This window comes from Microtus pennsylvanicus, chromosome 3, assembly GCF_037038515.1.
Source record: "Microtus pennsylvanicus isolate mMicPen1 chromosome 3, mMicPen1.hap1, whole genome shotgun sequence".
NCBI classification, from domain to species: Eukaryota; Metazoa; Chordata; class Mammalia; order Rodentia; family Cricetidae; genus Microtus; species Microtus pennsylvanicus.
Window position 1 is genome coordinate 67,374,891 of NC_134581.1, and position 26,178 is coordinate 67,401,068.

The window sequence follows — 26,178 nt, forward strand, 5'->3', positions numbered from 1 at the left end:
GTCTTTATAAGACAAAATGAAAACTCTGCCTTTTCACAAATAAGTAATGAATTTATTTACTCAGTAACCGTCTATGGAACTAATTTCTTATCATGTGGAATATGTCCTTACCTTATTCCCAGTAAGCAGTTGGTGATAGCTCATGAGCCATTGAGTATCTTCTGGATAGATTATAGACTTGGTTTGGTAATTAGTAGACATACCTGGTGCATTCCTAACTGTGTAATGGAATCTCTTGTCATGTGATTAGGCTGAACAGGCATTCTCTGATTGAAATGGGTTTCATTGTATCTTGTTGGGACCCTTGGTTTCATTCCTCACAAATACTCTAGTATAAAGTTTTACCCCGGACTTGTGGGAAGGGTTATATGCTTGTCTTGAAGCTTTGATGTTTAAAATCATTCCACATTCTCAGTAACATTATATATGACTCCCAAGTTAAGTATTAAAGAGGGTTTTAACAAATTCTTTATTAATATATAAGAAATATCTCTTAGGATTTTTTTGCTTGTAACTAGAAAGTTACTTAGCACCTCTGAGAAAATTGATTGCTTATTTTTAACTACCATTATAAATGTTACTTATAACAGCTCCGTGTGTGTGTGTGTGTGTGTGTGTGTGTGTAGTAAGACATAGTTACAGAGTTGCCATGGTTAAGTAGGTAGGTTAGGATATTTTACTTTTCAGGATTATCTTTGCTTCCCAGGACTCAGTAGTTTTTCACCATTGAATTTAGCATTATTCTGAGAGTATAGAGACATAGTAGTTTCAGATTCTTTATCTTTTAACTGCAGTGGTGACAGTGATGATCATTTATTGAATTCCAGCAATAGAAGTTATTGTTTCTACTCCTTTGTTACCTGACCAAATAATTGATAATCCCCATTAAACAGGCGAGAGTGTGGGTTCTCCATGCCATACAGTCAGGATTCTTAATCATTTAAGTTAAAGCTGTTGTGCTGAATTTTGAATTAAGTCTTTGATTTTAAAGATATTTTATTATATGCTGTGTTTAGAAATGCTCTGTGATGTTTATATGTGCTTAAAAGAGTGATGTATGGGTAAACTGGCTTTTTCTTTTTTGTAAACTACCCTAGTACTTAGTGCTTCTGAAGGATCTTTCTGGAAGAGAGCATTCGTTGCCAATGGAAGATGTTGCTGAACTTCTGAAACCATTATCGTAAGAACTGAAAGCCATGTTACGTTATGCTCACTTTAAATTATAAGCTAACTGACATGTTCTTGTAAGCTTAATAACAAAAACCTTTTCTACCACAGCCTTGCATGTTCTCTGCATCGTCGCGACCAAGATGTTTGTCGAACAATTTTAAGCCATGTCCATCATATAGTGACAAACCTAAGTCAAGGCAGTGTGGACACTGAGGGCACAAGGAATGCTCGGGGACAGTTCCTGACAGTGATTGGGGCGTTTTGGTAAGCATAAGTCTCTTTCTTCACCTCGGGATGCAGATGTAAACTCTATACTTTGGTGATTTTTTTTCCCTGAGTATCTCGTGTAACTTTCTGCATATTTAACAGTAGTATAACATAATCTGTCTTCATTTCTTTAATGTGCATGTCAGTGAATATTGCTTACATGGGTGTGGGTACATGTGTGTCACTGTACTCTATAACAGTCAAAGAACAACTTGGGGTGTCAGTCCTCACTTTCTACCTGTTTAAAGCAGGTACTATGTTCGCTGCTGCCCATACCAGGATACCAGACCCACAGATTTCTCCTTTTCTGTTTCTCATCTTGCTGTATGCATGCTGAGATTACATATGGATGCTACTGCATCTTACTTTACATGAGCTCTGGAGATCTAGATTCTGATGTTCACATGTTCACACTTACATGGCACGTACTTCAGCTACAGAGCCCTTTGCCCAGCTCTGTCTTCCAGTTCCTAACTGAAAAGCTACACTAGTTTTTATAAAGTTTTGTGTTCTAAAGTGTTTAGCATATGGCCCTGTAAATTTTGAATCACACATAACTTGACATGGATGGTGCATAAAAAGTGCAGCGATCCTAAACCAACTGAATTGTTGGTGATCTAAATGAACCCATTGGCTTTGACTCTGTTTATTTCATTCATAGTCTCACAATAACAGTTGTAAACATCCTTTTAACACTTCATTTAATGTGTGGGGAAGTCTGAGCACAGCCATGGTGCACATGTTCAGGTTAGAGAGCAACTTGTAGGAGTCAGTTTTTCTCCTTTTACTGTGTGGGTCCCAGGGATCAAACTCAGGTCCAGCAATAACATATTTGTTACTTATAGGAGATCACATACATGTCACTTAGGTGCCTCATTCTTTTAGAATAGTAAAGTATTTTCTAAGTCAGTATAGAGCATAGATTTCTAAATATATGGTATAATGACGAAAACCTAAAGGATATTTTGTTCATATTCAGTTTTCTATAGTATGGCTACCTGAAGTATGTCAGTTCCAAGATATAAAACAAGTGTACATTATTATGAATTTCTCTTTATTTAGCTTGAATTTTAGGGAAGATAAATATACTGGCATGCTGGTATGTTTCTTATAATGAGAATTATTTATTTGCGGTTTTGTGGGTTGTTGTTTTTTTCTTTTTGTATTTTCGAGACAGGGTTTCTCTGTGTAATAGTCCTAGCTGTCCTGGAACTAGATTTGTAGACCAGACTGGCCTTGACAATTAATTTAAAGCAGAATTTTTTAAAATTATCTATGATATTGTTAATATTTATTGGTTTGTTTTCTGTTTTTGCTTTTGTTTGAATAATTATTACATTGAAAGTCTTATCTGATTTCAGGCATCTAACAAAGGAGAAGAAATGTATATTCTCTGTAAGAATGGCATTAGTAAAGTGTCTTCAAGCTCTCCTTGAGGTGGGTTACTCCATGTTACTAAAAAGTTTTTCATTGGAATGATCGAGGCCACCTTTCTTTCTGTATGCTAATGAGTGGTTTTTTTCTTATTATTTTGCATTTAACTTTGATTGCTATTTTACTATAGGCGGATCCATATTCCAAATGGGCAATCCTTGACATAAGGGGACAAGACTTTCCTGTAAATGAAGTATTTCCACAGTTTCTTACTGATGATCATCACCAAGTTCGGATGTTGGCTGCAGGGTCAATCAACAGGTAATGAGTTAGGTTTTCACAAAGCTCTTGTAATGCTGCTGATAGCAGCAGCACCTTCACTAGCTGCAATGTTAACAGCAACGTCCACTTAATCAGTGTATGCATGTGCCTGGGAATTGTGTTTTTTCTTTAATCTGACAGTTCTGTCACTTATATAACATTGTCTCTAATTTATAATTGAAAACTGGCTTAGAGAGTTAACTGGCTTGGTGCTATGGAACTTATGAGCCATTGGTTTGAATGAGAAGTGTCTGCTAGCACACAGAAGGTGTAGAATATTTGGCTATTAATGACTTTATGTGAGTCAGTAGTCTCTTCATTTTGTATGATGTTGATATAATTTCTGTTTTTAGCCTAAAATAATATTTGGCTATGGTGGCTTTTCATTGACAATTGGTGAAATGAATATATTTGAAAAAGAAATTCTGTGCTACTTTAAAAACATCAAAGCTGAGCCGAGCAGTGGTGGCGCATGCCTTTAATCCCAGCAATCGGGAGGCAGAGGCAGGCGGATCTCTGTGAGTTCGAGGCCAGCCTAGTCTACAAGAGCTATTTCTAGGACAGACTCCAAAGCTACAGAGAAACCTGTCTTGAAAGACAATAATAATAATAATAGTAAAATAAAATTTTTAGAAAGCTGAAAATTGCCTATTTTTCAGATCTAAATGACCAATAAAAGAAGGTTGCCATAAAGAAATTATCCAAGCAGGCACATACTCTATGGCAGTGCTTCTCAACCTGCTGGTTGTGACTCTTTGGGATGGTAGAGCGACCCTTTCACAAGGGTCATCTAAGACCATCAAAAAACACGGATGTTTACATTATGATTCATAACAATATAAAAATAATAGTTATGAAGTAGCAATGAAAATAATTTTATGGTTGGGGGTCACCTCAACTTGAGGAAGTGTTTTAAAGGGTTGTAGCATTAGGAAGGTTGAGAGCCACTGCTCTATGATGTTAGAACAAATGTGTCCAAAATTTGAGTCTGTGACAGTGGTGTTTCCATGAGCCAGGTGTTGTTCCTCTTTCCTCATTTATTTTAGTAAGAAAATAGTGCATTGTCAAGATTGCTCTTGGTTATGTGTGGGAGTTCAACTTACTGAACTGAAGTTTAAATTATCAGGCCATAGAGGATCATAAGTTGAGTGCAATAACTCAGTGAAGTAATATCACGGGGGGAATCGAAGTTTTCAAAAATTTCAAGAAAGATAAGTAGACTTGTTGTTATATTTTGTTTTTTTTTTTTCTTTGATTTGTTAGATATTTACTGTTGGGCTGTTTCAAGAGAGGCTAGCAAAATAAAGGAATCAGAAATAACAAATTTCTAAGAAATATCAAGACTAAACTTCATTACAGTTGCCTTAAAATATGTGTTTATTATGTAAGAGACATTGATTAACCTCCACATCAAATATAATGTTAACTGAATATCCAAGTATTAAGCTACTCATTTTGGGGATGATTAAACATTAGAAAAGATTGACAAATAAGTTTGTAGACTCTTATGATTCATGTTTGACAAGAGGAGACAATCTTTCTGACAACTTGGCTTTGATGTTCAAATCCAACCAGTAGTTAAAGAACTTTGAAATCTTTTGTATCTAGAAAAATTGGCTTATAGATTAAGGACCTTAACATTTCGCAGATGGTCTGAACTGCTGAAGTAGCCTTTCAAAGGAAGAGCTTTGGAGTGGTTTATTTGTGTTCTAGAATATGCTTTGATATGTAGGGTTTGAAATAAATAGATTTTGTTTGTTTTTAAAGATTATTCCAGGATATGAGACATGGAGATTCCTCTGGCTGGTCGAAAGCACTGCTTTTGAAGTTTCAGCAAACAGCTTTTAAAAATGCATACCTGAAAGCAGAGGCAGGAATAAGAGACGTGACTACAGTAAGTTGTCTGTGCTCTGCACTCACGTGCGGTCTGTCAGTGTTACATGTTCTTAGCACAGTTTTGATGAGAGTTTGCGTTTAGTAGTTAACACTGTAAAGCTGGTCTAAGTCAAGTGTATGGACCGGATAAAATTTTCCTGAATGAAATTTATAGGTCAGAATAAGTCAATAATAACAATTATTTTTGCTTCAACTAATGTAATTATTGTGAGGCGAATCCAACTTTAATGGGGATTTCAATATAAAAGAGAGATTAAAAGGCCTTTTTTAGTCTTAAACTTAATTTAAACTTAAATGTTTAAAGCCAAAAGGAAAAATCCAAAACACACCAGAAAATACTGTGTATGATGGTATGTGCCTATGATCTTACTATTCAATGACTGAATTAAATTTGAGAGCTCCCTGGATTGCAGAGTGAGTACACCTAGTCAGAAAATGCAGAAAGGGGCTGGAGAGAAGGCTCTCAATTAAAAACATGGGCTCTGAGGATCTGAGTTTGATTCCCAGCACCCACATGGCATCTGTAGCTCCAGTTGCAGGATATCTGCCACCCTTTTCTGATCTCTGTAGACACTGTACTTAGACATCCATGTGGACAAAACACCCACACACATAAAAATTAAAAATAAATTTAAAAACTGAAGATGGGTGCCTGTTGGGACTTTTAAAAAAGTAATTGATGGCTAAGCTGAAAGCATGTTATTCTGTCCACAAGGCTTTCCTTTACTAATATAGACAGATGGCAGTGATTTTTAAAGAAGAAAACATACAAAGTCTTAGGAGTAGCACCTTGTAGTGGAAGAACTCTTAAAACTTCTCATTCTCCTTTTGCTGTTTGTTCTTTAGATAACTTAATACCATGTGAAAATGTTTTTTCTTTGGTAATTGTTTCCCTTAGATCTTTGGAAATGGCAGCTTTTCTTAACTATAGAAAAGCTTGTTTCTCATGTCTTTCCTTTTAGCTCATTACTATAAGATTTAAAAGTTTGCAGGTTACTTAGAGATTAGAGAATACTTGAGCTTGCTTGCTTGATTTATCAATTTCATTATTTATGTCATTATTCTTATAATTTTCTTAAGTCATGTGATACTCAGAACCCTGATCTTCTGGATGAGATTCACAATAGAAAATCTGTTTTACTGGTGGTGATAGCTGTGGTCTTGCACTGTAGCCCTGTGTGTGAAAAACAGGCTCTGTTTGCCTTATGCAAATCTGTGAAGGAAAATGGATTAGAACCTCATCTTGTGAAAAAGGTATGATGAATATTTTCACATTGTTTTTATGTGTCATTTGATGCTTAGAAACAGTTTCTTTTTTGGACTGGGAATATTAGAAACAAGTTTGATTGTGTGCGCATATACATGTGTAAGGGGTGCATTTTTTCCACTGCTGGCGCTTGGACCCAGAGCCTTGTACTTAGTAAGTAAGCACTGTACCACCGAACTATTGTCTTTTCCCCAGCCAAATTTATTAATTCTTTAAGCAGTATATATGTTTTCAGTATTTCTTCTTAGTTTTATAAAACAATCATTGAGAATTAGCAAAATTTAGTGGTTGTGTCCACACAGACCAGTTCCTCTAGAATACTGTTTATTGATGGAAACACTTGGAGATTTTTGCTTGCTTATGCCTCAGATTGTGGAGCAGCACACTGGAATTTAATAAGTTGAGGACAATGTGGCTTTTAGGTTAGATTTTGAAAAGAGGCCTGGGCTCAGTCATTGCAAACATAACATCCAATTTGTAGACTGTGGTAGCTCTCCCTGTTCTTCCACTCCAAGCTCATTATTTGAAACCCTCTACAAGTTCTTGTTGCAGGTTTAATGTGGTAAATATGGGCTGATGGGCAGTTAACTTTGTACCAGCATGGGTTCCATGAAGCTTTATTGTAGGTCATTGTCTAGGGAACTGGTCTTAAATGAATTAACCTTTTACTTATTGTTATTAAAGTGAGTGACATGGTTTTGGATTTTTAGAAATTTAAATGTAAAGATGAAAATATTTAAATTTTCCTTAGACTTTTCTTTGAGATATAGTCAGCTATATAAAATTATGCTATTATTTATTTAATGTATATTGTGGGTTTTCTATGTGCTCTGGATGCTGCTTCAGCAAATGTATAGTAAGTAACATTTTCCATTTTCTCATTTATTACTACCCCTGTGTCATTGATAAAGAAGTCAAGGTAGAAAAATATTAAGTGACTGCTACAAATACAGTTTAAATACTAGCAAGCTTAAACATCACATTTTCCTTTTGTGCAGGTTTTAGAGAAAGTCTCTGAATCTTTTGGGTGCAGAAGTTTAGAAGACTTTATGATTTCTCATCTAGATTATCTGGTTTCAGAATGGCTGAACATTCAAGATACTGAATACAACTTATCTTCCTTTCCTTTTATTTTATTAAATTACACAAGTATTGAGGATTTCTATAGGTAGGTTTATATATATTGTTTGCAGTAGTGTTGACAACCCTCCTCCCACCTCTCACATCCATATCTACAGGTAGGAAGTTGCCTGGTTTTTTATTAAAAAAAAAAAAGACATAGTGAGATTGTATCAAAGGATGTATGTATGCTTTTAGTTCAAAGACTTAGGATTTGTTGGTAGCAATATTAGTAATCAGTTGTGTGTCATTGAGTAAGCTGTAGTAATATCTTATGTATCTCGATTTACACATATAAGATATATTTACATGCTATCTTATTTATCTTGAATTGTACATAATATCTTATGTACCTTGATTTACTTTTGAAAATAATCAAAGGTAAATTACTAGTGGGGTAATTATTTCCTTTTCTTTCCTATTGCTTGATAGTGAATTAGTCATTATTTCTATGAATTTTCAAAGCTTATCGAAAAATGCTGAGATATAGCTCAGTTGGTATAGTGCTTGCCTAGCATGCTCAAAGTCCTAGATTCAACACTGACTACATAAACTAGGCATAGTGGCACATACTTATAATCTGAACACTCAGAAGGTCAATAGATGAAGGAAGCTCAGTAGTTCAAGGTCATTTTCAGCTAGAGAAGGAGTTCAAAGCAAGCCTGTACTACAGAGGATCCTGTATTTTTTTTTAAAAAAATGTTTTTTGATAGATGTACATTTGATGGTTTTTATCATCCATTATATTTTGCAATAACTTTCATATTTGTTCTTTGAATTTATAAATTGTTTTACCATCGGTCTTACATTAAGTTTTGATTGATATTACCATTACCATTGCCATAATCAAGCACCAAGTTGATTATGGGTAAAAAATAAAAGTTCCTTAGCTGGATATAGTGGTGCATACCGTGTGTCTATAATTTCTGACCTCGAGAGGTAGAGGCAGGAGGATTCCCACAATTTACAGGTCAACATGGTGTGTACATAAGTATAGTTAGTCCAGGCTAGCCTGGGCTACGGAGTGCTATCGTCTCAGAAAAAGCGAGGGAGAATAGAAGTACTATTTTTGTGTGTGTTATTATTTATATTTTTCTTATCTTTAATTTCTCCATTTATAAAATGAGAATAAGAGTATTTAATGATCTAGGGTATGGAGCAATGGCTCAGCAGTCAAGAGCACTGACTTCTCTTCTAGAGGACCCAGGTTCAATTCCCAGCACCCATATGGTAGCTCACAATTTTCTGTAACTTCTTTTCCAAGGGATCCATTGCCCCTTTTTTTTTCAAGGGATCCAATGCCCTCTTCTAGCCTCCATAGGCACCAGGCAGAACACCTGCATCTGTAAAATTTTAAATAAATAAATAATTTAAAATATAAAAGTAAGTTTGTTTATTTATTATTGGTTTCTTGGGACAGGATTTCTCTGTGTAGGTTTGGAGCCTGTTCTGGAACTCAATCTGTAGACTAGGCTAGCCTCGAACTCGCAGAGATCTACCTATCTCTGCCTCCTGAGTGCTGGGATTAAAGGCATTTGACATCACCACCCAGCATATTTTGTTATTTTAATGTAAAATTTTACTTTGAAAACATTTGTAACCTAAATTTTAAACTTACACATTTTCAGATCTTGTTACAAGGTTTTGATTCCACATTTGGTGATTAGAAGTGAGTTTGATGAAGTGAAGTCCATTGCTAATCAAATTCAGAAATGCTGGAAAAGTCTGTTGATAGACTGCTTTCCAAAGATTCTTGTACACATTCTTCCTTACTTTGCCTATGAGAGCACAGGAGACAGCAGCATAATACAGAAGAGAGAGACTGCTACCAAAGTCTATGATATACTTAAAGGTGAAGACTTACTAGGAAAACAGGTATGGCTTCACTTTTTATCTACTCTTATCCCCTTACTGATAAAAGATGTAAGCTTTAAAGTCTAAGGTTATCAGACTTGGGGTGATGACTTGGTAATGTGTTTGCTGTGTAAATATGGCTACCTGAGTTCATAGCCCTACATCCATGTAACAGCTTGCCTTGGCTGGCAGCTCACACATGTAACCCCAGAGCCAGGGATCTTGGATGCTTGCTGGCATTCCTAGAGAATTTCTGCCCTTCGTGAGCCTGCCTGTAGCAGAAGCAGATTGGTGAGAAATTTACTTTTTTCACAGTCATTATTTTAGCAGCTGTTGATGAAAAGTGATACTGTCACCAGATACGGAAGAAGAGTACAGGGCATCTCAGGGGCTCACAAAGGTTTCTTAATAGTTAAGATTATTAAAGAGTTAACAGATGAATAAAAAGTAAAATGCAAATCAAGGAACAGTGTAAGTTATGGAACTTTGCTAGCTGGAGAACTTCCGGTTTTAGAAATTTAATGTGAAATCCAAATTCTTTTAAAATGATTCTGTATGATACAAGGGTTGAAGTAAGGAGAGTTGGTTTGTTGTGATTTCCTTATGCTCATCTTGGTCTATGGATTGGCTGTGTAGAAGAAAATATAGAGGTTTTCTTTGCAGAACTTGGGCTTGGTTATCTTTTTTTATAGGTATGAAGTAAGGAATTAATACAGACCCTTAGTGCTGTTGTAAAAATCACAGATATAAAAATGTTTAATATATTTTAATTTTGTGTCCTTGCAGATTGATCAAGTGTTCATTAGTAATTTACCAGAGATTGTGGTGGAGTTACTGATGACATTCCATGAAACAGCTGATTCTGATGCCAGTCAAAGTGCTGACCTCGCTGACTTTTCAGGGTAAGCCTGTTCCATAGGAAGGCAGCATATGTAGTATAAGAGTCACCTCAATCACCTCTCTCCTTCACTGCAGCATATGTAGTATAAGAGTCAGCTCAATCACCTGTCTCCTTCACTGCAGCATATGTAGTATAAGAGTCACCTCAATCACCTGTCTCCTTCACTGCAGCATATGTAGTCTAAGAGTCAGCTCAATCCCCTGTCTCCTTCACTGCAGCATATGTAGTCTAAGAGTCACCTCAATCCCCTCTCTCCTTCACTGCAGCATATGTAGTATAAGAGTCACCTCAATCACCTGTCTCCTTCACTGCAGCATATGTAGTATAAGAGTCACCTCAATCACCTGTCTCCTTCACTGCAGCATATGTAGTCTAAGGGTCAGCTCAATCACCTGTCTCCTTCACTGCAGCATATGTAGTATAAGAGTCACCTCAATCACCTCTCTCCTTCACTGCAGCATATGTAGTATAAGAGTCACCTCAATCACCTCTCTCCTTCACTGCAGCATATGTAGTCTAAGAGTCACCTCAATCACCTGTCTCCTTCACTGCAGCATATGTAGTCTAAGAGTCACCTCAATCACCTGTCTCCTTCACTGCAGCATATGTAGTATAAGAGTCAGCTCAATCACCTGTCTCCTTCACTGCAGCATATGTAGTATAAGAGTCACCTCAATCACCTGTCTCCTTCACTGCAGCATATGTAGTCTAAGAGTCACCTCAATCCCCTCTCTCCTTCACTGCAGCATATGTAGTATAAGAGTCAGCTCAATCACCTGTCTCCTTCACTGCAGCATATGTAGTATAAGAGTCACCTCAATCACCTCTCTCCTTCACTGCAGCATATGTAGTATAAGAGTCACCTCAATCACCTGTCTCCTTCACTGCAGCATATGTAGTATAAGAGTCACCTCAATCACCTATGTCCTTCACTGCAGCATATGTAGTATAAGAGTCACCTCAATCACCCGTCTCCTTCACTGCAGCATATGTAGTATAAGAGTCACCTCAATCACCTGTCTCCTTCACTGCAGCATATGTAGTATAAGAGTCAGCTCAATCACCTGTCTCCTTCACTGCAGCATATGTAGTATAAGAGTCACCTCAATCACCTCTCTCCTTCACTGCAGCATATGTAGTATAAGAGTCAGCTCAATCACCTGTCTCCTTCACTGCAGCATATGTAGTATAAGAGTCACCTCAATCACCTGTCTCCTTCACTGCAGCATATGTAGTATAAGAGTCACCTCAATCACCTGTCTCCTTCACTGCAGCATATGTAGTATAAGAGTCAGCTCAATCACCTGTCTCCTTCACTGCAGCATATGTAGTATAAGAGTCACCTCAATCACCTCTCTCCTTCACTGCAGCATATGTAGTATAAGAGTCACCTCAATCACCTGTCTCCTTCACTGCAGCATATGTAGTATAAGAGTCAGCTCAATCACCTGTCTCCTTCACTGCAGCATATGTAGTCTAAGAGTCACCTCAATCCCCTCTCTCCTTCACTGCAGCATATGTAGTATAAGAGTCACCTCAATCACCTCTCTCCTTCACTGCAGCATATGTAGTCTAAGAGTCACCTCAATCACCTGTCTCCTTCACTGCAGCATATGTAGTATAAGAGTCACCTCAATCACCTGTCTCCTTCACTGCAGCATATGTAGTCTAAGAGTCAGCTCAATCACCTGTCTCCTTCACTGCAGCATATGTAGTCTAAGAGTCACCTCAATCACCTGTCTCCTTCACTGCAGCATATGTAGTATAAGAGTCACCTCAATCACCTGTCTCCTTCACTGCAGCATATGTAGTATAAGAGTCACCTCAATCACCTCTCTCCTTCACTGCAGCATATGTAGTATAAGAGTCACCTCAATCACCTGTCTCCTTCACTGCAGCATATGTAGTATAAGAGTCACCTCAATCACCTCTCTCCTTCACTGCAGCATATGTAGTCTAAGAGTCACCTCAATCACCTGTCTCCTTCACTGCAGCATATGTAGTCTAAGAGTCACCTCAATCACCTGTCTCCTTCACTGCAGCATATGTAGTATAAGAGTCAGCTCAATCACCTGTCTCCTTCACTGCAGCATATGTAGTATAAGAGTCACCTCAATCACCTGTCTCCTTCACTGCAGCATATGTAGTCTAAGAGTCACCTCAATCACCTGTCTCCTTCACTGCAGCATATGTAGTCTAAGAGTCACCTCAATCACCTGTCTCCTTCACTGCAGCATATGTAGTCTAAGAGTCAGCTCAATCACCTCTCTCCTTCACTGCAGCATATGTAGTCTAAGAGTCACCTCAATCACCTGTCTCCTTCACTGCAGCATATGTAGTATAAGAGTCACCTCAATCACCCGTCTCCTTCACTGCAGCCTTCCTACTGTACTTGCTTTTATAGCTGCCTTTTTGGGGAAACCCAGTCTTTTCACTCTTCCCTTGGTATTTAAGCATTGAGTTACATTCTTCCTTTTGTGACTTTTTCTCGATGTGTTTTATTACTGATTCTCTTAGCCACGTCTTGCCCTTTTCTCTGCCTTCTTTCTTTGTGGTGCTCTTTAGCTGTCCAGTTTAACTCAGATGTGAAATCAGTTGGTTGTATATGAATATTAGAGTGACTTTTTTGGCTTGATTGTAAGCTACTTGAAAATTCTCAATTTTAAAAAATAAAATACTATTTTTTTGCATATGGATGTTTTGCCTGCATGAATATCAAAACATCACGTGCATGTTATGCCCATAGAGGCTGTAAAGGGGGCATTAGTACACCCCCTACACCCCACACTTCTTGGAGCTGTAGTTGTAAGCCACCAAGTAGATGTTAGGAATTGAACCTGGGTCCTCTAGAAAAGCAGTCAGTGCTCTTAGCTGCTGAGCCATCCCTACAGTCCCCAAAATATTTTGTTTGTGTTTTGTTTTTGTTAGACAGGGTTTTGCTGTGCAGTGTTGGCTGTCCTAAAACTCTCTTTGTAGAACAGACTGGCCTCAAGCTCAAGGATCTGCCTGCCTCTGCCTCCCAGTGCTGGGATTAAAGGTTGCACCATTGTGCCCAGCTGAAAATACTCAATTTTTATAAAAGCTTACTGTGCTAAGCATATAAATTAGTATTAATGCTGGGAAAGAAGTTAGAGTATATAATTGTATTCTAAATAATGTTACTGATCTAATGTGTCACCTGGTTTAAGATACTATTGGTCTTGCAATACTCTAATATGGAGTTGTAAATCAGACCTGAAGGGAAGTTTTGCTAAGGCTTGACTCTGAGGCTGCCATTAACATCATAAAAGGTTAAATAAACCAATTGTTTTAAACAAATCCATCTGAAGTTAAGTCTGATTCATATGTGAACTTTGTTTTACTGTTTGTGATTTTAAAATATATTGTTTCAGTAAGAAGCCAGTTTTGTAACTTGGGAGTTATTTAAAGCTCCATTTTAGAAGTTCACTCTTCTAATTTTGTTTTTAAAATACCTACATTTTTTTTCTTCTTTAGGGATTTGGATCCTGCTCCTAATCCACCATATTTTCCATCACATGTTATTAAAGCAACATTTGCCTACATCAGCAACTGCCATAAAACCAAGTTTAAAAGCATTTTAGAAATTCTTTCTAAAATTCCTGTAAGTACATGTTACATTATTAGTATAATAATTGATAAGAAAAGTCCTTTTTAGCTAGAAAATCTAAATATATATGGGGGATAATAAACATGAAAACTTACTTGACTAATTTAAAAAAGAAAAACACTTGATTTACAAGTTGTATTTTAGTATGTTAGTTATTGTTAACTAAATGTATCAGGCCAGGATTTCATGACCCTGCCTTATTAATTATCTCAGGGAATATGTTTACTGTTTCATAATAATCTATTAAGTTTCAGTTTATTTTCTAAAAACTAATGTAGCAACTTTTTAAAAAGTGAAATACTCTTAACAATTTTAATATAATATTTTGCATGTGCTGTCAAGCCCATATCTAAATGATCATTTAGTAAAGTTTAAACTATTCTGGTTGTAGCTGAATATATTTGATTTAAAAATTTTTTCTATATGTATATCTATTTTATAGGATTCCTATCAGAAAATTCTTCTGGCCATTTGTGAACAAGCAAATGAGACAAATAATGTCTATAAAAAGCACAGAATTCTTAAAATATATCAATTGTTTGTTAGTTTATTACTGAAAGATATAAAAAGCAGCTTGGGAGGTGCTTGGGCCTTTGTTCTTCGGGATGTTATTTACACATTGATTCACTATATCAATAAAAGGTAAGGAATAGATTGAACTGATGCATTTGCAGTATTTTTGTGTGCTGGTCTTTCATGTGTGCAAGTGCGTGCATGTTGGACATGAGTGTAAGTAGAGTTGAAGTTGACATCAGGCATCTTTCTTAATTGTTTTTCACCTGCTTCGTTGAGTCATGGTCACTTAGTGGAACCAAAGCACACCAGTATGGCTGGTCTGTCTAGCCAGCTTGCTCTGAGGATACCTATCTGTTTCCTGCATCCTGGGATTGTAGGCGAACACTGTGCTCTTTCATTGGTCTCTGTGTACATTTTCATGATAATCTCATTCTCTTTTTGCCTATGTCATTGTCATCAAAAGTAGTCTAGTACGTTTGCTTTGTTCTTTTCACTCGAAATTGCTTTGGCTGTTTGAGATTTGTGTGTGTGCATTCTGTTTGAATATTGGAAATTTTATTTATTTATTTTTAGTTCTCTAAGGAGTCATTGGTATCTTTAGGGATTATATTATTGCATTTTGCTTTGTGTAGGTAGAGTGAGCATTTTAATAATGATTAAAGGATTTCTTCCTTTTTACCTTCTTTCATTAATATACAATAAATTTTTTGTTTTGAAGAGATTGTTTCTGTTCAGGTTAAAATTTTTTGTGGTTGTTATAAATGAGATCCCCTACCTTTTTCCATTTCATTCATTATCATTGTGAAGAAATCCTACTGATTGTTTTATGTTGAATTTATAACCTGCACTTTGCTGAATACATTTAGTAGTTTTAGTGGGTTTCTTTGTGGAACTGTTAAGTTTACCTGCAAATAGTGATGATTTGAGTTTTCTCTGTTAGTTTGGATACAATTTACTTTTCTTTCCTATGTGTTCTATCACTGTCTTGAAATAGAAGTGAAAGAGAAGCTCTTGTCCTTTTAAAAATGATAGAGAAACTATTCAGCTTTTCTCTGTCCATTGTGTTAACTCTGGACTTCTTATTTTATTGAGGTATATTCCTAAAATATCTGTTTAGTTCAGATTTTTCCCCCACATGAAGGGATGTTAAATTTATTCAAATTCCTTTTTTGGCTCTTAAGATAGTCATAGATTTTACTCTTAATTCTGTTGATATATGGTTTAGCACTTTTATTGATTGGTATATGTTGAACACCCTCGCATCTCTGGGATGCACCCCACCTAATCTTGTACAATCTTTGCCGTGTGATGTTGAATTTGATTTGCTAGTACTTTATGGGAGGTTTTTTGTATCTATGCTTCTTAGGAATATTGGCCTGCAGGTTGTTTTTTTGTTTTGTTTTGTTTTGTTTTGTTGTTATGTACTTCTGTGGTTTGGGTGTCAGGATAATTCTGGTCTAGTGGAATGAACTAGTAGAAATTGTCTTTAATTTTCGAATAATTGAGAAAAACCAGTATCAGTTTAGTGATGTCATCTGGTCATGGACTTTGTTGTTGCATGACTTTTTATTTAGTCTCATTACTTGTTATTGACTTGTTCAAATTAGCTATTTAAGTTAGTTTTTCTTTCCTTATTATTGACTATCAATTGTTTTAAAGTGTTAGGGCTTTGCTGAATTGCCTTCAAACAAACACCTAGGTTCAGCAATTTCTCTTTCCTTGACCTTTCAAATAACAAGAGCTGCAGGCATATATTCTCTGGATAGTCTCTCATAAGTTCATTTGACCTTGTCCTTTTTTTTTAATAGCTCCAGAGGTTTGTCATTCTTTTATATCTTCAAAGAAGGGAAATTTAAAAACATTCATCCTTTTGTTATGATGAAAGCATTCAAAATCCTTTCTTGTAGCTTTTTGATCTATACAGTTATCTGCAGTTATCCTCTTGTGTAGCACACCAGAATGTCTCATTCCCGAGCTGTGACTTAGTGCCCACAGATCCCTTCCCCATCCTTCCATATCTCCACTCTCTGTTCTTTGGTAACCTTCATTCTATTCTCAACTTTTAATTAAATTTTAAAATTATTTTGAATTCTTTCTTTAGTAACTCCAGTATCTGGAGTTCTTCAGGAAATGTTTCGATTTTCTTACTCTGGATACTTCTACTTCATGCTTTATTTCTTTATAGGGTTTGCAGTTTTGTTAATAAAATCTGACCGCTTCAGTACATAATGAGGTTAAGTGTTGAAATCAGATTTTCCCTAAGGTTTGACTCTGAATGCTGCTCCATGCATGTTGGTTGTCTGGGTATGCATATGGAGACTAGAGTGGGACATGCCATGTCTTCCTCTAGCTTTAGACAGCATCTCTCACTCAGTGAGAACCAGGCCATTTTAGCACGTCTGGCTGGCCAGCAAGCTCCTTGCCCACAGTCCTATAGTATGGATATGAACAACCATGCCTGCTCCTTGTATAGATGCTTAAAACTAGAACTCAGACCCTCATGCTTTCAGGGTTAGCACTCTCATCCGCTGAGCCATCATCCCGGCCTTGTTTGTCCTTTATTCGTTTCCTTCTTTTTTCTTTCCCCCTACCTTCCTTTCCTTCCTCCCTTCCTTCTTGTCTTATTTTATTTTTACTGAACACCAGCTCTTCTCTTATGGCTTTCTTTCTGTAAGTATTCAATGCAGCCTGGCTTTCTTTTCCTTCTTTTGGGTTTTCAGCGGTTATTATCAGGAGCACTGTCAAAAGTACTGGGGATAGGGTACACATGAGAGAAAGAGTAAAGACTTTTGTTTACAAAAATGACTGCTACGACTGTCCTTTAGTGCTTGCTGGCTTGCAGTGATTCCTGGATCTCTTACTTGAATGAGTTTTGCAGTTTTTTTGTTTTCCGGTAGTTCTAATAGGATTGTATATTGTGTATCTTTCTGACATGCTTTCTTTTTCTGAATTGTAACCATTGAAGTATTAGATATAAAAGTGACTTTGTCAAGCCATGTCAGAATTAGAGACATTGACTAAAAATGATTTGAGTATTATTTCAGAGTAGTTTCTTAGACCTTGATATTTTTTTTTTAATTTTTTTCCTGTTAGGCCTTCTCATTTCACAGATGTATCAAAGCATAGCTTTTCCCTTTGTTGTAATTTGTTAAGTCGAGTTTGCCATACAGCTGTAACTCACTGTAAGGATGCCCTAGAAAACCATCTTCATGTCATTGTTGGCACACTTATACCACTTGTGGATTATCCGGAGGTTCGAGAACAGGTAATTTACCAGTTGATCTACAGAGGGGTATTTGAGATAAATGAACTCTTAGGAATTGAATGCTGTTAGTTTGCTGGTGTAGTTTTAATGCGAATGTTCTTTTGATAAATGGCGGGGAAGACAATATTAGTAAATTAATCTTTGAAATCAGTTACCTAACCATTGGTAATTTTGATCTAATAAATCTGTTAGTTTTATCTATTACACTGAAATGTAGTAGTCCAAAGTAAAACTAGCAGTTCCCACAGTTATGGATTGTGAGATCCCATATAAAATGTTCAGTTAACCCTGTTATTTGTTACGCCCGCTGTGTGTAGCACTGTACGTATTTTAGTTTTTGAAGCTATGCACATCAATAGCTGGGTACCACACATACCATTAGTTCATTTCTAGGTTAGCAGAGATTTGTTTGTTTAACTCTCTGAATATATTTAATGGGCTTTAATTCTCTGAATATAATTAATGCCCCCCTTTGGTTATTATTTAGGTATTGGACCTGTTGAAGTACTTGGTGATAGATAACAAGGACAATGAAAATCTCTTTGTCACGATTAAACTTTTGGATCCTTTTCCTGACCATGTTGTTTTTAAGAATTTGCGGCTTACTCAGCAGAAAATCAAATATAGTGGAGGACCCTTTTCACTCTTAGAGGTAATAAAAGTTTTATTTATAACTTTGTATTATACAATATAGGCAGTAGTATTTTTATAAACCTTTAATGCTCTGTTGATAAAGACAGAAAACTTTATGTTGTAGTAAAAATAATGCATGAGATTTACCTTCTTAAATAAAACCTAAATATTTTAAAATATACATATATATTCTAAATATATTCTAAATTTGTATGTCTGTGTGTATACCTTATATGTACATGTACTCAAGGAAGTCAGAAGAAGTTTTCAGATTCCCCTGCTGCCGAAGTTACAGATAATTGTGAGCCACCTGACATGTGTTCTGGTAACAACACAGGTCCCTTGCAAGAGCAACCATGTCTTTTTTTTTTTTTTTATTGAGAAAAGGAAAAAAAAAAGTTTCCCTCTCCTCCCAGCCTCCCATTTCCCTCCCCCTCCTCCCACCCTTCTCCCCCTCTCCCCACTCCTCTCCCCCTCCCTCTCCAGTCCAAAGAGCAGTCAGGGTTCCCTGCCCTGTGGAAAGTCCAAGGTCCTCCCCCCTCCGTCCATGTCTAGGAAGGTGAACATCCAAACTGGCTAGGCTCCCACAAAGCCAGAACATGAAGTAGGATCAAAACCCCATGCCATTGTCCTTGGCTTCTCATCATCCCTCATTGTTCACCATGTTCAGAGACCCACACTGGAGCACTGGACTGAGCTCCCAAGGTCCCAGTGAGGAGCAGAAGGAGGGAGAAGATGAGCAAGGAAGTCAGGACCACGAGGGGTGCACCCACCCACTGAGGCAGTGGGGCTGATCTATTGGGAGCTCACCAAGGCCAGCTGGACTATGACTGAAAATTATTTATGGGATAAAACCGGCAACCATGTCTTTTAACCACCGGTGTTCTCTTCAGCCCCTCAAAACAGATCTTTATGCATCTTTTTGCATTGCATTTAATGTCTGGATATCAAAGCTCTGACTAAGATGAATTTGAATATTCAAAGAATATGATATAAAATATTATTAATTTTCATACAATAAGGTCCTATGGTTCATTAGTATTTGAAAATTGTTGCCCTTTTCTTTAAAGATTAATAATGTTTATATTAGAGGGCTGGAGAGATGGCTCAGCGGTTAAGAGCATTGCCTGCTCTTCCAAAGGTCCTGAGTTCAATTCCTGGCAACCACATGGTGGCTCACAACCATCTGTAATGAGGTCTGGTGCCCTCTTCTGGCCTGTAGACATACACACAGACAGAATATTGTATATATAATAAATAAATAAATAATGTTTATATTAGTGATGATATTCAGCATGTTAATCTTTTATAAATTTTAGTTATGTCTGTATTCTTTTAAATGTTATAATTTAAAATCATTGTATTAGACTATAAATCTGTAAACATTTAATGCATTCAGATATAAAATTCAAGTTATACTAGTAAATAAATAAAAATTGAACTGCTTGCTGTGGTAGTCTTAGAGTCTGTTGTTTTGACATCTAATGTAGATAAGAGACTCTTATCTACCTTAAAACATTGTCAGAACTAAAGTGGAAGAAGGAATGTATTGTTTTGTATTTCAGTGTCTATAAAGACACTGCTTATTATTTTTTCTGTTTTTGTTTTATTTTTCACACTTAGCCAGTACATACTCACCTAATACTAATTTGATTTTGTCTTTCAGGAAATTAACCATTTTCTTTCTGTGAGTGCTTACAATCCACTTCCACTGACCAGGCTTGAAGGATTGAAGGATCTTCGAAGACAACTGGAACAACATAAAGATGAGATACTAGATCTTATGAGAGCATCTCAGGGTACTATTTATTTTTATGTGAATGGGTGTTTTGCTTGCATGTATATATGTGCACCACATAACTTTAGTGCCTATGGAGACCAGAAGAAAGTATTGGACTCTTCTGGAACTTGAGTTAAAACATGGTTGTAAGCTGTCATATATGTGCTGAACCCGGATCATATATGTAACTGAACCTGGATCCTCTGCAAGAGCAGCAATTGCTCTTAACAGATGAGCCAGCTCTACAGCTGCTTCCGGGTATTAATTTTAGCATTATGAATTTTTTTCTTCCTGTTTCTTCTTCAGATATCCTTTTGTATATTCTTCTTGGTCAGATTGCCACCATTGTCATTTATATTCACATCATTGCAGAGAGGCCACTGTATAGTGTGTGCTAAGTTCTGAATACTGTATGGTAACAGACTAAGCAAGGTCCCTGCTAGCTTTTGTGTTTAATGGTTCTTATTTTTCTTGTCATTTGTGATTTTGGTAAGGTATTAACTTTGCTGTTTAGCTTGTTCAAGCTCTTTCTCTGTCTGCTTGGTAAATTTTGCTAATCATTTTCATGTGGCAATATTTCAGAATTCTCTCTGTATTTTTAAAATCCATTTATGATTTAAGATGGGGCATATGTGTTGAAAAAAAATATATATTGCCCTTATGGAAATTGGAGCACTTTTCTCTAAACTATTTCTAGATAACCCACAGGATGGCATTGTGGTGAAGCTGGTTGTCAGCTTGTTGCAGCTATCCAAGATGGCAGTGAACCAGACTGGTGAAAGAGAAGTTTTAGGTAATGATTAAGTGAATGGTCTTCTTTAGTATGGTCATAGTAAGTGTAAGCTTGTTGTTTGATTTACTGGAGAAATAAGGGCAGGTAACTCTAGATACTCACCTTTCATATTCCTTAGATGTGCTTATAAGATAAAGTTAGCAATAATCATTAATAGTGTATAAATGTTAATTTTTTTTAATTTTTTTTATTTTTCGAGACAGGGTTTCTCTGTAGCTTTTGGTTCCTGTCCTGGAACTAGCTCTTGTAGACCAGGCTGGCCTCGAACTCACAGAGATCCACCTGCCTCTGCCTCCCGAGTGCTGGGATTAAAGGTGTGCGCCACCAACACCCGGCTATAAATGTTAATTTTAAAACACCTTATAAAGATGTAGGAATATCATAAATCTCTGCTTAGTAAACTTATGAGATATTTTATAAATATGGCTTACTGGTATTTATATACTGGTCTATGTTGTACATAGCAAATAGGAACAACGCTTCTGAAGAATGGTTACACTCACATCTTTTAAAATACCATTTAGATTTTTCCTTGAGTATAGGTATTTAGATTTGGTGGTTTTAGAATGGAAAGTCACATGATTAACATTGGCTGGAAGCTGGCATGGCAGTGGTGCCTTACTGAGAATGGGGAGTGTAAGAGCTGTTGGTGCACTTTCTCAGTTCCCACTGGAGCCTATTATCTAGCATACTTGCTTTTAGTTTGGTTTTTATTGAAATGCATCTTACATATAGACATGAATACAGACCAAATGTACCTAGTTTAAAGTATACAATTAAAGAATACCTGTGCATCTGTCACCCAGATCCAGGAATTGAACTTTACCAGAACCTTGAGTCTCCCCTGCCCCCAGAATTAACATCTTTGTTCATTTTCCTGCGTCTGGACATAAAGCTGCTTTGCTCCAGGAGCCCAACGTAGCTTTCTTGTGTGATACACAAGAAGAATCCTGTTTTGTGCCTCATTTGGTGGTAATAGACTGAAATCTTTCCTCTAACATCAGGAATTAGAAAAGTATTTTTTACCTTTACTGATTGTATTCGGCACTACATTGAAGTTCTAACCAGAGTATCAAGCAAGGAAAAGAACTGAAAAGTGTGCAAAGTGGAAAGGAAGCCATGCCTGTGATTATAGATGGCATTTTCACTGAATTAGATGTTTAAGATTTATGAGTAATATATGTGTGATACCCGGGATTTCCTTTTTTTAATGTTTTAAGGTTGACACTTTATACGGTGTCAGCCATGTTAATACTTTGTGCTTTTAATATTCTGTTATTATAATTGTTAACTTATTTTCTATCACCTCTGAGAAAAAAATATATTACAACATTGATGTGTTATAATGTTGGAAGACACTGAAATCTTTGAAGCATGACAAAATGGTGTTAATACTTTTTAAATTGGAAGTGTTGTATACCCTTCTACTTATGGCTGTACTAAAATTAAGTTTTTATATGTAGAGGCTGTTGGAAGGTGTTTGGGAGAAATAGGTCCTCTGGATTTCTCTACTATAGCTGTACAGCATAATAAAAATACATCGTATACCAAAGCCCTTGGGTTACCCGAAGATAAAGAACTTCAGTGGACTTTGATAATGCTAGCCGCCCTGAACAATACACTGGTAGAAGATAGGTGAGTACTTACACACCTTGCATTCAATTATAGAAACTGAAACCAAATCTGGCTCTCAGGAAGATTATGCTAATGCTTCGCTTACCACTTTGCCTTGCAAGTTCTTCCTTGGTTCCTTCTTCCCTCCTCCCTCCCTTCCTTTCTTTCTGTTTCTCTCTCTTTCTTTTTTAAGTTTTTTATATTTCCTTTATGTGCATGAATGTTTGGCCTGCGTGTGTCTATGTACATGCATGCCTGATGCCCACGGAACTCAGAAGAGGGTATTGGATACCCTGGACTGGAGTTGGGTGATTGTGAAACACCATGTGGATGCTGGGCATCTAACCCAGGTCCTCTACAAGAGCAATGAGTGCTCTTAACCACTAAGACATTTCTTTACTCTCGACTTTCAAGTTCTTACATTAAAAAAAATCTTGTATGTTTTTTTATTAAGTTTCTTTATTAATTTGTGTGATTAAATACCCTCTGTTCCTGATACTTGATGGTGATGAAGAGTAAGGTCTGTTTAAATCTCGTGAGACTAAGTTAGACAAAGGATAAAGAAGTAAACTGCCAGGTGGTTCCACACAGACAATGTAAATCATGAATGTAGGCTGGTGGGATGGCTCAACAGCTAAAATGCACCTGCCATCAAACTTGACAACCTGAGTTTGATCTCCAGAAGTCACGTTAAAGGGACAGAGCCTTGTCCTGGAAGTTGTCTTCTGACTGCTACAAGCATGGTGTCATGCACCTTCACCCTTACAAATTTAAACACAGGGATGTAAAAAGTAATATATTTTGTGATTTTTAAAACCAGGGTGCTATGTTCCTCCAAGCTAATCTTTATTTTGAATCTTTTAGAATATTCCATGGAGCAAAAGCTTTCTAACCACCAAAACTTTGAAATAATAGAATTTTCTATTACTATTTTATTCCTTGTTCAAAACAAAATTTTAAGATACAGTCACTATTTTAGCTTGTTGATTGTCAGATTACTTTCCTTTCATTATTTATTGTACTGTTATTTTTAATTGTTTGCAATAATGGGGACTAAATCCAGGGCCTTACATTGAAGCATCACTGAGCCATATTCCCAGCTCTCTCATTATTTAGTCATTGACTTAACTGGTTTATTTGTCCACCCCATCATTACCATTGTGGGAGGCTCAGTTCAGAGGATTAACAATGGTAGGAAAGTTAGGGAACATGATTTTAAAAAAGGATAGCAGTAAAATGTTAATGGAAGAAAAATGTCAATGCAAAAATTTACACAGTAAGCATACAGATAATCCCTGTAAATTTTTTTCACCTTTACTGTATATATGAAAATTTATATAATAAAATGTTAGGAAAGAATCTATGCCAGCCAGTTTAATATAACAAAAACAACGATAACAAAAAAAGTAAAGGTCCATTAAATCGGTAATGGAAACATGGTAGATTATAAGAAGATAGGCAGAAGAATAAAGCCAACAAACATATTTACCTTTAAGAGATGACCAGAGCTAGTTCCAACACAGCTTAGGCTACACAGAGAGGAACCCCCGTCTCATCTCAAAAAAGCCACCAAAAAAAAAAAAAAGGAAGAAGAAGAAGACAGGAACTAGAGCAGAGCCCATGGATAAATGAATGCTACATACCAGTTTGCTCTCTAGGTCAGCTACATTTCTTATATCTGTTAGGATCACCTGTCCAGGTGTAGCACTGCCCTCAGTGGCCTGGGTCCTAACCACTCATTAAGAAAATGTCCCCAGTCTTCTCTACAGGCCAGTCTGATGGAGGCATCACCTCAGACAACTCTAGATGTGTCAAGTTGTCCAAAAAAAAAAAAATCAGTACAGTGACTAAACAGGAATTGGTTGTGAAATTATTGCTATAGTACAGAGGAGAAAAAATTATCATATGAGTTAGGTAGTTAGGAGACCAATAATGAACATGAGGGGCATGGATGGAAGCAGGATATGTTTTTAACAGAGTCAATTGGATTTAATGAGGAATGAATCCAGGTTTATAGGTCATCTTCTGGGTAATTAGCAAAGCATACCTGAACAGAATTAAATCTTCTTTGTTAACTTGTTATTATTCTAATTTCAGGGCCTGGTAGCTTTTTTTTTTTTTTTTTGTCTTGTCAGTTGCCATATTTTCAGGACGGTTGTAGCCCTCTATCTCCTAGGGTGTTTTGTTTTAAAAGAAGAAATTTTACTTTTTTTCTAGAAATTTTAAGTGCTAATGATTTTCAACTAACTACTTTGTCAGAATGAGTATGTACCTTCAAAATATATATATTTGCAATAATTTTATCATTTGGAGTTAGATATCATTGTACTTCACCTCAAAAATAATTTGTATTACTAGAGAAAATACTGTCAATATGTTTCCTTAGGTGAATTCATCATATTTATGATACTATGTTTTTCCAAGTAATTCCCCCTAAGAATTCTTTAAATTATGATCATTGTAACATAGTCATTATTGTATAGAATGAAGAGAATTGCTGCTGAAGTGATCAGTAACTGATATTTACTGAGGGAATATTTTAAAAATCTTTGGCTTTTTTCTTCAGTGTTACAGAGTTTTATAGATAGGAAGTTTCTAATACTTTAAAATTTTCCAGTTGAATTTGCATAACATTCCAAATTGATAAATTAATTGTGATGTTTTTCAGTGTCAAAGTTCGATCAGCTGCTGCTACCTGTTTGAAAAACATTTTGGCTACAAAGACTGGACACAGTTTCTGGGAGGCTTATAAGACTTCCGAAGATCCCATGCTGATCTACCTACAGCCTTTTAGAACATCAAGGAAAAAGGTCCCTTAAATAATAAGTGTTTGTTGAATACCTATTATTTGTAGAATGATTACATTTGTTTTGTACTATAGATATCAAATTGCTTAAAATAGTTATGTACTAATATACTGTTCTCTAGAAAAATTCATACTGTACATTTTTGAACTTAAGGAACTTGTTATTTTTCACTAGGGCAGGATAGAAACATTGAAATAGATAACCTAGAGAAGTGGTAATTTGGTGCTGAGGGAAATTCTTTTCTGGTATAGCAAACCATTTGATCCCATGCACCATCAATCCCGGATGATTTTAGATGTTGTGATCAGCCAACAAGCATTTACTGCTTAGCACAACTGGGATAAATATAAGAGTACTGTACGCATCCTCCTTGTATGTTGATGTCATAACAATTCTGCTGAACGCAGTCTGCAATAATGTTAAGAGCTTTTGCATCTCTTGTTACTAAGCATTCCTCTTTTCAGAAAGTGATAGCAATATGCAATTGCTTTTTTCCTGCTTAAGTTCAATGGAAATACCCATCATTAAAGTAGTAATTTTAATGATTTACTAAGATTGATTCTTAGTAAAATTAGTAAGAACTGTTAATGAAGTTACTAATATAGCTTAGTGTAAAGTATTTTTAACATGTAAAAATCTCATTTTGAAATCATTTTTTTATGGTAAATTTGAACCAGTTTTGTAGATGAGCCAGATGAGGCAGAGTGTGAGTTGTATAATACACTACCAGCGAGTGACAGAGCTAACAGTAGAACTCGGGTTTCTCTCTCCTGCAGTAATATTGTTACTGCTTCACTCCCTAGTTTAAACCCCCCATCTCACATGTGTGCTCCCCCTTCCCTCTCATTTATTTTTGGAGCAGGGATTGGATCTTAGGGCCTTGTACTTGACTTATATCCCAATTCTATTTTACTTTTATTTTAAGACAGGATTTCACTAAGATACCAAGCAGGCTTTGAACTTAAAATCTTCC

General features: G+C 36.3%; 1 protein-coding gene across 3 annotated transcripts in view; it reads left to right on the forward strand.

Annotated features, from left to right (window-relative positions):
- Atm (ATM serine/threonine kinase) overlaps nucleotides 1-26,178 on the forward strand; it is a 107,442-nt gene that overhangs the window by 33,505 nt on the left and 47,759 nt on the right. For all 3 annotated transcript variants that reach the window (XM_075965888.1, XM_075965887.1, XM_075965889.1), the window contains 17 exons: nucleotides 1,098-1,180; nucleotides 1,279-1,434; nucleotides 2,799-2,874; nucleotides 3,002-3,132; nucleotides 4,900-5,026; nucleotides 6,109-6,282; nucleotides 7,294-7,463; nucleotides 9,043-9,289; nucleotides 10,055-10,170; nucleotides 13,665-13,791; nucleotides 14,240-14,439; nucleotides 17,407-17,578; nucleotides 18,066-18,230; nucleotides 19,878-20,010; nucleotides 20,689-20,784; nucleotides 22,248-22,419; nucleotides 25,067-25,208. In XM_075965888.1, the coding sequence (XP_075822003.1) occupies nucleotides 1,098-1,180; nucleotides 1,279-1,434; nucleotides 2,799-2,874; nucleotides 3,002-3,132; nucleotides 4,900-5,026; nucleotides 6,109-6,282; nucleotides 7,294-7,463; nucleotides 9,043-9,289; nucleotides 10,055-10,170; nucleotides 13,665-13,791; nucleotides 14,240-14,439; nucleotides 17,407-17,578; nucleotides 18,066-18,230; nucleotides 19,878-20,010; nucleotides 20,689-20,784; nucleotides 22,248-22,419; nucleotides 25,067-25,208 (2,487 nt within the window). The remainder of the gene's footprint in view (nucleotides 1-1,097; nucleotides 1,181-1,278; nucleotides 1,435-2,798; nucleotides 2,875-3,001; nucleotides 3,133-4,899; nucleotides 5,027-6,108; nucleotides 6,283-7,293; nucleotides 7,464-9,042; nucleotides 9,290-10,054; nucleotides 10,171-13,664; nucleotides 13,792-14,239; nucleotides 14,440-17,406; nucleotides 17,579-18,065; nucleotides 18,231-19,877; nucleotides 20,011-20,688; nucleotides 20,785-22,247; nucleotides 22,420-25,066; nucleotides 25,209-26,178) is intronic.